The sequence below is a fragment of the Panthera uncia genome, chromosome A2, assembly GCF_023721935.1.
Source record: "Panthera uncia isolate 11264 chromosome A2, Puncia_PCG_1.0, whole genome shotgun sequence".
NCBI classification, from domain to species: domain Eukaryota; kingdom Metazoa; phylum Chordata; class Mammalia; order Carnivora; family Felidae; genus Panthera; species Panthera uncia.
Window position 1 is genome coordinate 13,890,109 of NC_064816.1, and position 15,421 is coordinate 13,905,529.

The following is a 15,421-nucleotide window of genomic DNA, read 5'->3' on the forward strand; positions in this document are numbered from 1 at the left end:
CACTGAAACAGGCCTGGGGAGCCTGGGTGGCTCAGTCGGTTAAGCGGCCGACTTCGGCTCAGGTCATGATCTCGCGGTCCGTGAGTTCTAGCCCCGCGTCGGGCTCTGTGCTGACAGCTCCGAGCCTGGAGCCTGCTTCGGATTCTGTGTCTCCCTCTCTCTGACCCTCCCCGGTTCATGCTCTGTCTCTCCCTGTCTCAAAAATAAATAAATTGTTAAAAAAAAATTAAAAAAAAAAAAAAAAAGACTGAAACAGGCCTGTATCAGGGCACCTGGGTGGCTCAGGTGGTTAAGGGTCAAACTCTTTGATTTATGCTCAGGTCGTGATCTCACGGCTCGTGAGATCGAGCCCTGCATCAGGCTCTACACTGACAGCAAGGAACATGCTTGGGCTTCTCCCTCTCTCTCTCTGTCTTTCTGCCCTCCCCCTGTGCATGTGCACGTGTGTGCATATGTTTTCTCTCTCAAAAACTGAAGCAGGCCCGTTTCAGTAAGTATCTAGGACAACATAATGGCGTAAAAAGGACATGATGAAAAGTCATAGAGGGGTGACTGGGGGGCTTCGTCAGTTAAGTGTCCGCCTCTTGATTTCAGCTCAGGTCATGATCTTGCGGTTCATGAGATCAAGCACCGAGGTGGGCTCTGTGCCGAGAGCATGGAGCCTGCTTGGAATTCTCTCTCTCTCTCTCTCTCTCTCTCTCTCTGCCCCTCCCCATTTGTGCTCTCTCTTTCAAAATAAATAAATAAACATTAAAAAAAAAAAAAAGCAACAGAGAAACTTCCAAAGAAATACCAACAAATCTAAGGCCTCAATATCCTCATGTATTTGAAGCAACAGGGATGAAACTTGCCTAAAGTGTTACAGGGGCCCTGGGATGGAGATGTGAGCACACCTGCTGCCCAGGCAGAAACTCTCTCTCCATCAGCTCTGCCAGGAACATGGTGACCAGCCTCAGGCCTGTGTCACAGGCCACCTGTCTCCTTCACAGAAAGGTGGAGGTAGGTAATCCCTAAATGGGTCACTTGCTTCTCTCTGGGGCCCGAAAGATTTTTCAGGGGGTGTTTCTAAGTTGCTCCGTGACAGCTATGAGATGTTGCCTGGCATGAGGGAGGATGTAGCAGCCGGCTCGAATTACCCCGATCTGGCAAGTCCCCTGACCTGGGGAACGGGTCAGTACCCCCACCCTCACCCGGCATGCTGGGGGGAGGGCCCGGTGCTATTCCTCCTCTGTTTCTGCGGGCCTGCCACCATGCCGTCGCGCCGCTGGTCCAAGTAAATACATCAAACCTCGGATGGCCAGTAACTTCTTCAGCGAGCGTCCCGCAAGATGAGCAAACATTTTTAATAAATTTTAACTTGATAAATGAGCGATGTCTTGCAATATGAGTGGTATGTGATGTTGAACGTTGCATGATCACAACTGAGCCAACAGTTCTTGAAACTCGCTTCCATATGCGAGTGCTTTGGATTACAAGCATGTTCCCGGAATGAATTACGCTAGCACACAAGGTTTTACTGTACTTGCTAACTGACTCTACACGCAACATGCGATCGATAACGTCGCCGAGAGAGGCTCCAGGAGGGAACACACGAACTGCACAATGGATCCTGATATCCATGGATGGGTTTCGGCAGCTGAAACCGATATCAGTGGCCTGCAGTGGTCTGGGATAGTCACGCGAGGTCTGTCTACAACAAGGTGTTCACAAGACGGGACTCAAAGGGAGGGAGAGGCAGCGGCAGACAGACTGATGAATTTTCTTTTCCTTAACAATGTAGTTAAATTGATTTATAGGCCTCCTTTGTCAAATCTCAGATTTGAGATAATTAAAAAACCTTTTTTTTTAGGGGCGCCTGGGTGGCTCAGTCGGTTGAGCGTCTGACTTCGGCTCAGGTCATGATCTCGCGGTCCGTAAGTTCGAGCCCAGTGCCGGGCTCTGTGCTGACGGCTCAGAGCCTGGAGCCTGCTTTAGATTCTGTGTCTCCCTCCCTCTCTGCCCCTTCCCCGCTCATGCTCTGCCTCTCTCTGTGCCAAAAATAAACATTAACAAAAATTAAAATCAAATAATTTTTTTTTAATGTTTATTTATTTTTGAGGGGAGAGGGGCAGAGAGGGAAGGAGACAGGGGATCCCAAGCAGGCTCTGTGCTGATAGCGGAGAACCCAATGACGAGCGGCTTGAACTCATGAATTGCGAGATTATGACCTGACCTGAAGCCAGATGCTTAACCGACTGAGCCACCCAGGGACCCCTCAGATTTGAGATAGTTTATAATGAGGTTAGTAAACGATTAGTTAGTAAATGACCAAAAGGGTTTACACAATTATTGCGAGATTATGAAGCGCTTAGCTTTGAGCTTCCTGGCAGCCAGGACAGAAAGAGATAAGCTATGCCTTCCAGCCTTAAGCAGCTTCCGGGAAACAGACATTGTCCCAGATCTAAATGTTAACAGGAATCCCTCAGGATTTCTGAAGAAGCTCACAGGATGAGGCACTGAAATGGATTTGCAAAGGGAAAGGAAAAAGTGATGAAATTGGAGGGTGGGGTGGGGCGGGGAGGGAGACCGGCACCAAGATAAGAGTTTCTGAGTGCAGGCACTCAGAGCCTCTCTGGACCTCTTAAGTGTTTCAGGAACACAAAAAGCTCCTTGATGACATCACATCCTCTTAGAGCGAGCAAGGAGAGGGCACCAGATACCAAACACCGATCTGACTTGTGCTCTGCCCACACACCCTGTGACCTCTAGGCCAGCACCCCTGCCAAGTGAGGCCCCTTTGGCCTCTTTCTCTCTCCTTCCAGGCCTGTCCTTTTTACCCCATTTCCCATGGGAACCTCACCTCCAAGGCGGCCATTCACACCTTTGTGCACCATTTCCCTCTTCCCTTTTCTGCTCAAGCTCTCCGTGGACCCATTTCCTACTGTGTTGGAGGAAATGATTGCTAAATGGTCCAGAAAGCTGGGGGTGGTTGCAACTGTTCAACTACAATTATTACAACTGCAGGAAGAATTTCAAAGCTGGAAGTGGTCTGTTAACTGTTTGCGGAAGACTGTGAGAGACTTTTTGTCTTTAATTATAACCCAGCAATACTAACAAACCCAAATGGGAAACAATGCATACGTTGTTATATGTTGTTTATAACCTTTGCATATAGGTTCTCCTGAAGGACCGTATACAACACGAATTCCTGAGATACAAAACATTGTAATCCTGTTAGGGAACTCCTTAGACCCCTCAGTGACACCTTTCTAAAAACAGACTCCCCCTGCAGTGTTAGCAAGGAGCCCCTGGTTGATCTGTTTTCAGTGTGAGATCTAGGCTCCCAACTCGGACCCAGGGCCTCCCACTCTCTCTGTACACACCGGGTTTTGCATAACATGTCATGTGCCGGGAGGGGAAAGGCAGGTGAGATGGGGCGTGTATTTAGGACACGTTCGAGTTGCTTCATTTTGGGGCCCAGTTTTCTTTGGGGCCACTAGCGAAACACCTGAATGAGCAGCAGACTGGTGTTTGGGGAATAGTCTTTGGTTCTCATTCATTTGGGATCGGCAGCCATGCGAGCTATTCGCTCCTGCATCCAAGTGCAAGGGGCTAGACCGGGGAGATCCCTGGAGAGGCCACGCAAGTCAATATGGGGTAAAAGGACACAGGCATGAATGCCAGGGCAGAAGCCTTCCAGCTGCCCTCCTCCTGACATCCAGTTCCCTGACTCACATGCCTTCTAGACACCAATGACCTCAAACCTGCTGTCTGATCCTGAACCTCCACCTGGCTACCTACTGCTTACCCGGCATCTCTGCTTATGTGTAATACACAGTTGGCCAGAACAGAAGCTTTGATTTCTCTCCAAAATCTGTTCTCCTAGATGTTCCCATTTACTAAATGGCACCAATAATCCCCTAGAGCTGCTCAAGCGAAGGCTCTGGACGGCACACTGTCCAGTCCCTCTCCATTCGGTCAATCAACCCTTCTGCGCAGAGCTTCTCAGACCTAGCTGAACACAAGGGACACCTGGGAGCTTTAAAGCACCCTAACACCCAGGGCTCTGCCCCAAACCAATCAGAGCAGAATCTCTGGGGGTGGGGCCCGGGCACCGGTACTCTTTCAAAGCTCCCTAAAGTAGTCCAATGTGTAGCCAGGTTTGAGAATCAGTGGCTGAAAAGATACTCCAAATCCAATAGCTTCTGCCCAGATTCACAGCTCCCATTTTGGTCTGAGCCACTACCCCGTCCTGTGTGGGCCACTGCAATCCCGGTGATCTTCCTGGGTCTCTGCCCCACCTCCATCACAAGCACAAGGCACTGTCGTTTTAAAAATCAGGTTATGCCGGGGCGCCTAGGTGGCTCAGTCGGTTAACTGTCCAACTTCGACTCAGGTCATGATCTCGTAGTTCATGGGTTTGAGCCCCGCGTTGGGCTCTGTGCTGACAGCCCGGAGCCCGCTTCGGATTCTGTGTCTCCCTCTCTCTCTCTCTGCCCCTCCCTGCTCGTACTCTGTCTCTTTCCCTGTCTCTCAAAATTAAATAAACATTTAAAAAAAAAAAATCAGGTTACATCATGCCTCTCTGATGGCTTCCTGCTGCATTTAGGGTAAAGACCAAAGCTTTCGTGAGGCCCTCAGGGTCCTGCCCAATCTGGCTTCTACACACCTCTTCTGGCTCCTCTTGCCCCGACTCACCACGCTTTGGTCACCCAGGTCTTAGTCCTGTTCCTCAAACACCCCAAGCACGCGCCCACCTCTGGGCCTTTGCACCTGCTCTCTCCTCTTCCCGGAAGGCTCTGCCCTCAAAGCTTTGTTTGCCTGACTCACAGCTTTGTGGTCTCGGTCAGGTGGCACTGCTCTGAGGTCTTCTCAGACTCCCTTCAGGTAAAGAAGGCCCCCTGCACCGCAGAAAAGTCACTGCCACATCACCTCGGTCACACCCTTCGATTGTGTCTAAAACACTCATCGCTGTTTGAAATTCCCTTGTTCTTATATGTCTTCACTGCCTGACCCCTGTGCCGGGACGTGAACTTCAGGCGGGCAGGGGCGTCTGGTCTGACTTGCTCACAGCTGTGTCCATTGCTCAAAAAGGACTTTTCACAGAGGAGGCACTCAATGCACATGCCATTCATTGGATCCCATCCCGCGGTGCCCCCAGGGCTCCTCCTCACCACCGCCAGAGTGATCCCTGTAAGATGACAGCTGCATCTTGCCACCTTTTTTTTTTTTTTTAAATGTGCATTTATTTTTGAGAGAGAGACGGAGACACAGAATCCGAAGCAGGCTCTGGGCTCCGAGCTGTCAGCACAGAGCCCGATGCGGGGCTCAAACTCACAACCATGAGATCGTGACCTGAGCCGAAGTCCGACGCTTAACTGACTAAGCCACCCAGGCACCCTGCCACTCTTTTATTTAAAATCCTCAGGGGCTCTAGACTGCCCCTCGTCACCCAACTGCTTTGGCACTCCGCCCACACCGCCAGCCCAAACCTATCGCCCTCCTAAGTTCCCACCATCGCAAACAGCTCCTGGGGGCCTCGAGGAGCTACATGCCTGCGTTCCTGTGTCTTTGTCCATGTTACTCTCTCTGCCTGGCACACCAGCAGTGTCCTCCCTCCCTACCGCCCGTCACCTCCCCTAACAGCATACACAGCGCTCACAAGACCTGGCTTGGGTGTGCCGAGCGGCCAACGCCGTCCAGACTGGTGAACGTCCCCGCCCTTGCTCTTCCACGGCAACTGGCGCTTTCCTCCGCCACAGCCTCAGTCACACGGGGCTGGTCTCACCCGTCTTCTCTAGACAGAGGGCACCCCGATCATAACCGGGCACAGGCTTCCCCTCAATTATAAACCGTTCTCCTTACGTCGCTTTGCTTTTCCAAGAGACCTACTTTAGTACCTGTTTTTGCCAACCGAAACAAATCTGAAGAGGGTGCTTTGCTCTTACAAAACGGCAACTGCTTCTTCGCTTTATGTGATTCTAGCTTATGAAAGGTTTCCCGGGAACTGTCTGCTCTCAGATAGCAGGGGAAATCTGAACTTGGTTTCCTTCAGGCGCCGACTGTCTGGTGACCCCGCAGAAGGTGCTGGCGCGAGAAGAGGGGCTATCTGGACGCGGAACTGAGCTGCGAAAGCTGCTCTCCCCGGGGGATGGGGTAACACCCACCACCTGAACCCGCAGGAAAGGGAGCCCTCTGAGAAGGGAACCAGCCCGGGACCCAGGGTCTCTAGTTTGCTCTCCCCAGGGCTCACAGAAACAAAGTCTGTGTGGCCACTGCCGTTAGCGGTGTCTTCCCTTTCCTAATTTAAACACACTCGTCCTACGCACTCAAACAATTAAGCCACAGGAGGTCTTTATCAAATCACGCGCTCTCCTTTCCCTACACAAGATAATGAACGGGAACAGAGGATTTAATGCCAGGGTACACGACATTCAATGGCCACTTGCACAGCTGGTATATTTCGCTAAGTCCTCAGGCAGAACACCACCGCTTTCCCCACAGATATTCACCAAGAGGCACTTGCTGCGGCCTGAAACAGGCTTGTCCAGCTTTTCAGGAAAAGGCGAGCCTCGCCCAAACAAAGTGAAGGCCATTTCCGTGCAGGTTCCTGGAATTGGATATGGCTTTAATTTCGAGAGCACCTAGCTGCAGTCCTGTCTTCACCGGGAAGCCCTGGCCTGACCAAACTCCCCCCGGCCCCCGAGCATGCTTGCCACTCTGATGACCGGCCCCCAGTCGCCATGCTTATCGGGCTGAGCCTTTCTAACTAGAGGCTGGATTTCACCTGGACCGGAGCTCTCCCAGAGCAGCCTCCATTAACGTCTACATCAGTATACGGACAGAATCATTCGACCAAGACGGGTAAGCTGTGGCACTGATGGCGTCCTCTGGGGGCCCTGAGTCCACTTCCCCACCCCAGCCCTCCTGATCTCCACACGCCCAAGGTCCAGGGGAAGGAACATGCAGGCTGCGGCCATGCCAGGACCAGAGGAGCAGAGTGTGGGCTGGTCAAAACAAGCCCAGACATACTCACGGGGTCCGTCAGCATGGCCCGGCAGTGGGAAGCCAGGGCCAAGAAGGCCAGCAGGTTGAACACGATTCCGTTGATGACGCTGTACACATAGTCTCGGGATGGAATCAGCATGACAAAGAGGACCACAAACTCCGCGTAAAGGACCAGAAACCAGGTGACAATGGCACAGGCAATGCCACAGCCGTCGCGGATAAACCACATGGTTCCCACAGGACCGGGGTGGGGAGGTGGGACGCACTTCTCCGGCTGGAGGTATTCTGGCTTCCGCTCAATGTCTCGGAAGTGGTGGGTGGGGATAAGCATCATAAGCTATTCTGTCCATACTGGCATCTGGAAGAGAAGAAAGAACCCAGAAATTTGGCGTTGTCTTGTTATCAAGGAGACCTGACAAAATTATCTTTCCAAAGCGAGCCATGAGGATCAATGTGCGAACTTCCTGCAGGAAAGCCGCCTAAACCTTCTGTTCATTTAAAATGTGAGTTCTTGGGGCGCCTGGGTGGCTCGGTTGGTTAAGCGTCCGACTTCGGCTCAGGTCATGATCTCACGGTCCGTGGGTTCAAGCCCCGCGTCGGGCTCTGAGCTGACAGCTCAGAGCCTGGAGCCCGTTTCAGATTCTGTGTCTCCCTCTCTCTGTGACCCTCCCCCGTTCATGCTCTGTCTCTCTCTGTCTCAAAAATAAATAAACGTTAAAAAAAAAAAATTATAAAAAAAAATAAATAAATAAATAAATAAAATGTGAGTTCTTGGGGCGCCTCGATGGCTCAGTTGACTGAGCATCCCACTTCGGCTCAGGTCACGATCTCACGATTTGTGAGTTCCAGCCCCGCGTCGGGCTCTGTGCTGACAGCTCAGAACCCGGAGCCTGCTTCGGATTCTACGTCTCTCTCTCCTCTGCCCCTCCCCCACTTTCTCTCTCTCTAAAAAGTAAATAAACATTAAAAAAATAATAATAATTAAATAAATAAATAAAATGTGAGTTCTTGGGGCACCTGGCCGCTAGAGCATGTGACTCCTGATCTTGGGGTTGTGAGTCTGGGCCCCATGCTGGGCACAGACTTTCCTTTAAAAAAAAAAAAAAAAAAAAAAAAGTGAGTTCTCAGCTCTCTTCCCTATTTCTGAGAGTTAACTTAGCGTTTGCAAAATAGGGCCACCTTGCCCAAAGCCTTAGCATGAAAGATAATGAAAAGGGAGCCTTTGAAGGGCAAATGCCTCACCCAAGGTCAGCCAGACCAACAGCTACACACAGGACACCAGCTCAGAAGTGGGACTAGAACGCGGGTCTCTTCATTTGTTAGGGATCTGCTGGGAAGACAGTGTCTCAACAGATTATATTCCAGTTGTGACTTCAAAGGCAAGATGGGGCACAGAGTGCCAAGCACTCTGGGAAAACTCTTCAGTGTTAACACTGCTGCCTCTACACCAAGGACAAACCCAGAGACTGATGTTGAGGCTGTCTGCGGTTAACAGGGATGAGCAGAACGAGAGTACCTGCTTCACCAGAACCAGGCTTAAGCTGCAACCATTAAGTTGCAGTCTAACTTACGGGGGGGCACCTGGGTGGCTTAGTCAGTTGAGCGTCTGACTTCAGCTCAGGTCATGATCTCACGGTTCGTGGGTTCAAGCCCCACATGGGGCTCTGTGCTAATAATAGCTTGGAGCTTGGAGCCTGCTTCAGATTCTGTGTCTCCCTCTCTCTCTGCCCCTTCCCCGCTCGTTCTCTCGCTCTCTTTCTCTCTCTCTCTCTCAAAAATGAATAAACATTAAAAATTAAAAAAAAAAAAGACATGCTAACTTACTACTGCATTAGCTGATGGTAAAGGCAAAACCTAGATAGGGAAGGTTCTCGAAACAAACCAGGCTTTTTAATCCTAGGGCCAAAACGGTTGATTTTCCGGGAATAAGAGACTCCCTCAGCTCTACCCTCCTCTTGGGTGACGGGGTCAAGTGGAGAATGTTGGACAATGAGTCCAACAGTGTGTCCGCACCGCCTGGCTGTGGGGCTCCATGAGCCTTGGTCGCCTCACCTGCCTCCTCACCCCAGCCTCCTCGTCAAAGGGCTGGTGTGAGGGCCAATGGAGCAGGAGGTGCCCGTGATGAATCCCGTAGCCTGGAACAGCCCTCACACACCACGCACGTATTGTCTCTAGGAAAGACATCCATTCCTTCCTAAACAAGCGCTGAGCAACATGCCCTTTTTCCTAACGGCTGCAGCTCGCGTCTCTGGAGACAGCAACGAAATAGCTAAGGATCGATAATGAAGTCTATCTGTCCACGGCACGCGCCACAAAACATAGCAAGTACAGATTTCCCTCCTCCGATTCTTTATCGTACACGTGGCGGCCTGTTGCATCACCAGATGGGTTTCTCAGTCAGAAACCGTGCCGGCGGGGGCTGACCCTGATGGCGGGGCCGCGGAGAAGCCGCCGTAGCACAGTCCGCAGCACAGCAAAGGACATCTTGGTCCTCTGAGAACGCTACTCACTTCGTAGCAGAGGAAATCGTTCAAAAGCAGCACTGGCGACGTGTGTTTTTCTGAAGACCGTGGCTCTAAAGGGCAAGTGCAAACTTTCAATGGTTGTGTCGGCTTTTTCTCACCCTTTGCCTTCTGCCTCCACTGCCTGCTTCCCCCACAGAGAAAGAGCATCTGGACTGAATACGCTACCATCATGACGAGTACGGATGTGTCTAGAAAGCTGAGAGGGTACAGCAGTAACTACTACTCAAAACGACAGACATTCTGGAGTCAAAAGTTGCACAGACTAATAATGAAAGAACAAGGCCAGGGCCTCCCCTCCCAGCACGGCGGAGAATTAGTGGCCGAGAGGCAGCTAAACGCGTAGTGTGTACCTGTCCAAAGCAACGTCGACTCAACAAATACTCAAGAGGGACTATCACATGCTGGGTACCCTCTGCTGGGAGCTGAGGAAAGAGAAGTCACAACACACCGGGAATGGCCATCCCAAGTAGGAGTAAGAGCAGCAGTTCCCAATAGGCCACCAACCAGAATCTTCTAACAAAGCAAGCCAGTGCTGTCCACAAGACAATGGCAACCAGTGTTGCCAGTGACAACTCAGAGGCATTAAAGATGTAAGTATACCTTCTGAAGCACCACACGGAAGGACAGCAGGAGCTCGTAGACAGGGATGTCTAGGACTCGACCTGGGCCCAGCAAATTCTAAAATTCCCAGCTCCGCTCAACCCAAAGCCAACAAGTGGAAGGCTGAAATCCCATGAAATCCCACAGCGATTCGAAAGCTGATCGAAGCTCCCCATTTTGACAATGCCCATGTTATTCCCTTGGTTTTTCCTGCTGCCGTACAGATTTGTGGGTACTGAGGCTCTAAACCAATAAAGTTGTATTGGACCACAGCCATGCCATTTGGACACATAATGTCTATGTCTGCTTTTGTACTGCATTGGCACCGCTGAGCAGCCGTGAGGGAGGCTGGCTGACCGGCAAGCCTGGAGTATTTACTCTCTAGCTCTGTGCAGAAGTTTGCTGACCTACGGTTTCAGGCCGTTGTTAGCCACCGGCTGAGCAGCTCAGTGTGACACTGGTGGTCGGTCACAACTCGCCCCACCCCTCCAACATCTGTGGCAGCATAACCTCCTGTCCTCTGCAGCCTGGGCATCAGCTCACTTGTGTACTCCACCAAGCTCTTCAATGATCAGAAAGGCGTGTGTGTGTTTTTTGAATGTTTATCCATTTTTGGGGCGCCTGGGTGGCTCAGTCGGTCAAGCGTCCGACGTCAGCTCAGGTCACGATCTCGCGGTCCGTGAGTTCGAGCCCCGCGTCGGGCTCTGGGCTGACAGCTCAGAGCCTGGAGCCTGCTTCCCATTCTGTGTCTCCCTCTCTCTCTGCCCCTCCCCCATTCATGCTCTGTCTCTCTCTGTCTCAAAAATAAATAAACGTTTAAAAAAAAATAAATGTTTATCCGTTTTTGAGAGAGAGGGAGACACAGAACCGGAAGCAGGCTCCACACTCTGAGCTGTCAGCACAGAGCCCGACGCGGGGCTCAAACTCACGAACTGAGAGATCGTGACCTGAGCTGACGTCGGATGCTTAACCGACTGAGCCACCCAGGCGCCCCAAGGTGTGAATTTTTGAAATGCACGATCACTGCAAATAAATTTTAGAACGATGCTCCTGTTCAGATATTTCCAGTGATGAAATTATGCTCACAGTATATTTGGACTAGTTGACCGTATTCTGTCCTCTGACAGTTACTCATTCTTGACTACACAAATGGCAATGTGAGTAAACTGGGGTGATGTTTCGTATGTGTGATCGTGCTGAGGAATAGGCCTTTCCGCAGAAGTAAATTTCCCGGTAACCACATTTTAACCATTAGGATGGTTAAGATAGAAATGAAAAATAAAAAATGCAAGTAAGATAAAGACAAAAAAAAAGATACTGATAGCTGTCCCTGTCTTAAGTACAATAACCATCCATTTCTTTGGAGTGACTTAAGGTCATTACCCAGAACATCAATTACTGGAGTGTGTTAGGTAATGATGTCCTCAGGGGTTACAGAGATTCACTGCAGACTCTCGGCCTCACACCAGCTGGCCTGTTCAGACTACTATAATTTTAATTCCAACGTCTCCTTTGTATGGTTGTCTTCCTGTTCCATTGCTGGCTACTGTCATTTCTGTGTCTACAGTGACTCCCGACAAATTGTCCATTTATGATCACTGATGGGCCGAAGGCTGGAAAACAAATGAAACTAAACCACGATTAGATTTCTTTGTAACAGAAGGGTACTCATTTTAGGTAACAGGACTTTAGGAAGATGCTATGTTCTCCCGCCAAACAGTTCCTGGGCTGGATGTCTTTTCATTAGCCCAGGGCCTGGCACATAGTGGCCACTTACTATGCGTGTCATTACACGAACGCTGGAGTAAAATGCCTTGAGTAAAAGGCCCACCTCTGGAGGCCCCGTGTGCCTTACTTTCAGGGGCATGGCCATATTCTAGATGGTGGAGGGTGCACCAAGTAGGACTATGAAGTAGGTGGAGGGCCATGACTCTTTCTTAAGTAACTGGAATGTTCCATCCTTAAACAATGCGGGACCAGATGTGCATAGAGGAGCTCTGTTGTCCTGTTGCCCCTCGTTGGTGAGGGACAGTCTGCGATCTGGGAAAGCACTCAGCCAAGGGCACACCAGGCAGAGCCAGACACCAAGTGTTGGGCTGAAGTTCACACTCTAACCCACACTTTAGAGTCTCAAAATACCCTGCTCAAAACCAATCAAGGCATACTGTTATAAAAAGTGCACCTAACCCCCAGGCCTCTTAAGAGGAATGAAGTCGTGTTCCAGTAAGGATTTGTTCCTTCAATTAGCCAACTGAGAATCTGAGAAATACGGGGGAAAACTCACCTGGAGCAAACCGCACACCTTCCCTTCACTCTGCCCCTGAAGACAGCACTCGGAAAGCCGAACACTGACCTCTTTTCCTTTTCTAGTTTGAATTGGGGAAACTCTAATCCTTGGGGGTGAGAAGTGGCTCTTTGCCCATAACCTACTCCCCACATGAGAGTCCTTGCTTGCCAGAGTTGGGCAGAACTGTTTGCTCGGGCCTCTGGGGCGCGCACGGAGTGTTTGCTCAGGCCTCTGGGGCGCACACGCAAGGAGGCTGGTGGGGGGGGGAGGCTTCAATCCTGCCTGCCAGCTCATGCCCTCGGAGGGGCAGCCTCCTCCATTCTCCCTCTCCACCCCTTTCATCTCATTCCTTTGCCCTGTTTACCCTCTTAACTCTGTCTTCAATTCAATTTGTTTCAATTCAAAAAGATATTCATGGAGCAGCCACTATATATATATAAGGAACTATGCAGGGGGCTCCCACACAAGGGATGGTGAGGGCAATAATGTGTATGTGCTGCCCTGTTGGGGCCCTGCCATTCTTCTCTCCCAGCTCCCATCTGCTAAGACTAGTCTTATTTGCTCTGTTCTATTAACCTGCAGGTCCCATTTCGCTTAGCATTGGAGCCTGGTATCTCATGAGTTTATGCTCAAATCAATATTTCTTGAGTGAACAGATACAGAAACTGCACAGACCCACCCCACAATGATCCTAACACGCAGGTTTCTAATGAACAGCACAATGGAGAGGCAAACAGCACCACCCCAAAGCAAACAAAGCCCAGAAGTGAGATAAATAGGCTTTCTCACGGCCAGGACATCTAAAGGGAGGGGCTCTGAGCAGGCCACGGAGCCAGGTGAAGTGTTCTGCCCAAAGGCAGGGGGAGTGGTGATGCAGCCTGGGGGAGCAGGATGTCCAGGGTGCTGTGCGTGAGTGTGCACACACCTGGGCTGTGTCGGGCACAGGGGGTGGGGGTGTTAGGTGGAAATGAAGCTTTAAAGGCAGGGCTGGGGCGCCTGGGTGGCTCAGTCGGTTAAGCGTCTGGCTTCGGCTCAGGTCATGATCTCGCGGTCCGTGAGTTCGGGCCCCGCGTCGGGCTCTGTGCTGACAGCTCAGAGCCCGGAGCCTGTTTCAGATTCTGTGTCTCCCTCTCTCTGTGACCCTCCCCCGTTCACGCTCTGTCTCTCTCTGTCTCAGAAATAAATAAACGTTAAAAAAAGTTTTTTTTTAAAGGCAGGGTTATGTTCTGTAGGCTGTTTTACAAGGCCTTGAGCTTCATGATGAGTTGGGACTTCACCCTGGGGGTACTGGTGAGGCACCCCAGTCTCTGAGAAAGCTCTGAGGATGGTAATCACGCTATTAGTAAGGCCCCTTGGGCACTGCTGACAGGCAAGAAAGACGAGACAGACGAGAGGGTTCAGTGTCCACCAGAGGCCAAAGAGCCCAGAGAGGCACTCAGGCAACAGGTGAGAGTTCCAGCTGGGTGGAAGGAGGTTTTCTGTTCCTCTTCCATGTTGTTTCTGAAGAAAGACTGAAAACAGTGATCATTTTGCAATTTTAATTATAGTAATTGTGTTGTGTTTTTTTTGGCCAAGGGTTCTGTAGCATTAAAAAGAGTTGGCCTGTCCACACGTAATCCAGGCCCGAAGTAATTATTCTTCCGCCTGGCAGAGGAGTGCAGCGAGGCCCAGAAAGGCAGAGGGACTAAGCCCTGGGGGTAAGGAAGTCCGAGGTGGATTCACAGAAGCAGAGGACTTCTGAGGCTCCCTAGAGCTAGAGATCCACATGAGAAGGAAGATGCACTGGCAGAATGACCATCTGAGCTCTGTCGGGGGCAGTGTGGGGTAAATCTAAGGAAATCCTCTAGCCTTCCTTCTTAGACTTTCAGAAACAAAACGCAAGAAATGACTGAAATTAGTGTTAATTCCCTGAAACAAAAACACATGCCACTGCATCTGGTCCGGAGCACTGCCTCCAGATCCATCAATAACTCACATGCTTCATTATCCCTGACCACAAGTGTGCCCTTCCACTCACGCAGACAGGCAGACACAAATGTGGTTTAGTGAAACGCAGCCCGGGGCCCTACAAGCCCCAGGGACTGGGGTGTGGCGTTGGCTTTGCGGGATGCCGCTTATGACTCCGTTCCCGTGCTGCCCATCCACAGCGGAGCCACACCAAAGGGGTCTGAGAGGCTGATGCTAAGGCCAAGTTCACAGGCCCCATCTCCCTGTGGCCCATCTGCAGGTTGACCATCAGCGATGGGAAGAGTCCAGATCTAGTGCCTGGACTTAATCATTGTTTGTCGAATGAGGAGCAAATCCTTATAAATCCATCACCTGCCCTAAGACAACTGACCCAAAGCCCAGGCTTTATGCGCAAGGATCAAAGCCATGACATGCAAGTTCTGTGCTGGATGCATCAGAGTCCCCAAACTCAACTGTTCTCAATCCAACAAGGGTCCCAGGGACGGCAGATCCTCTCAGATTGCCAACTTCACCGGCTTTCATGACATAAGATCCTATACTGAAGTCATGGATTAGTGGAGCTAGATCTGAAATCCTTAGAAGCATCTCAAAGTACTTTGTGAATTTTACTTTCCTAAGACACCACACCCACTCACGTTCTCACATCCACGCATGCAGTCACCCATAGCATAGAAGAAGGTTTTGGGACTGTACAGATTTAAAGCAGCATAAACAAACCCAACCATTATGGCTTGTATGAAATATCTGTCTGCATCAACTCCAATCAGGTGCAATTTTTTTCCCTTGACATAGAGAAAAGGATCATACAAATACTCAAAAAACAAATTTTTTTTTTTTTTTTAAGGATTAGGCTTTCTGGATCCCTACAAGTGGGAACTATATAGTTGAAACTCAATTTCATCCCCTTAAAGAGGGGGGAGCAGATGTCATGAACATAGCAAGGTAGTAGAAACCCTTAACTAGAAGGCTTTTAGCTTAGGTCAAAATTTGTTTCAGGTGAATAGTTAACATGTGAATAAATCTAGTATTATGCTGAATTGCCGTTGCGGGGGGG

At 50.4% G+C, this 15,421-nt stretch overlaps 1 protein-coding gene across 10 annotated transcripts in view; it reads right to left on the reverse strand.

The window, feature by feature from the left end:
• ZDHHC3 (zinc finger DHHC-type palmitoyltransferase 3) overlaps positions 1-15,421 on the reverse strand; it is a 59,902-nt gene that overhangs the window by 34,068 nt on the left and 10,413 nt on the right. For 4 of the 10 annotated variants that reach the window (XM_049642527.1, XM_049642526.1, XM_049642533.1 and 1 more), the window contains exons 2-3: positions 7,012-7,345; positions 6,492-6,589 (exon numbers count right to left, since the gene is read on the reverse strand). In XM_049642527.1, coding sequence (XP_049498484.1) covers positions 6,492-6,589; positions 7,012-7,321 — 408 coding nt within the window. In that variant the 5' untranslated portion in view covers positions 7,322-7,345. Of the gene's footprint in view, positions 1-6,491; positions 6,590-7,011; positions 7,346-8,229; positions 8,370-15,421 lie in introns of those variants that run through there. The other 6 variants (XM_049642529.1, XM_049642532.1, XM_049642534.1 and 3 more) reach the window with 3 other exon arrangements.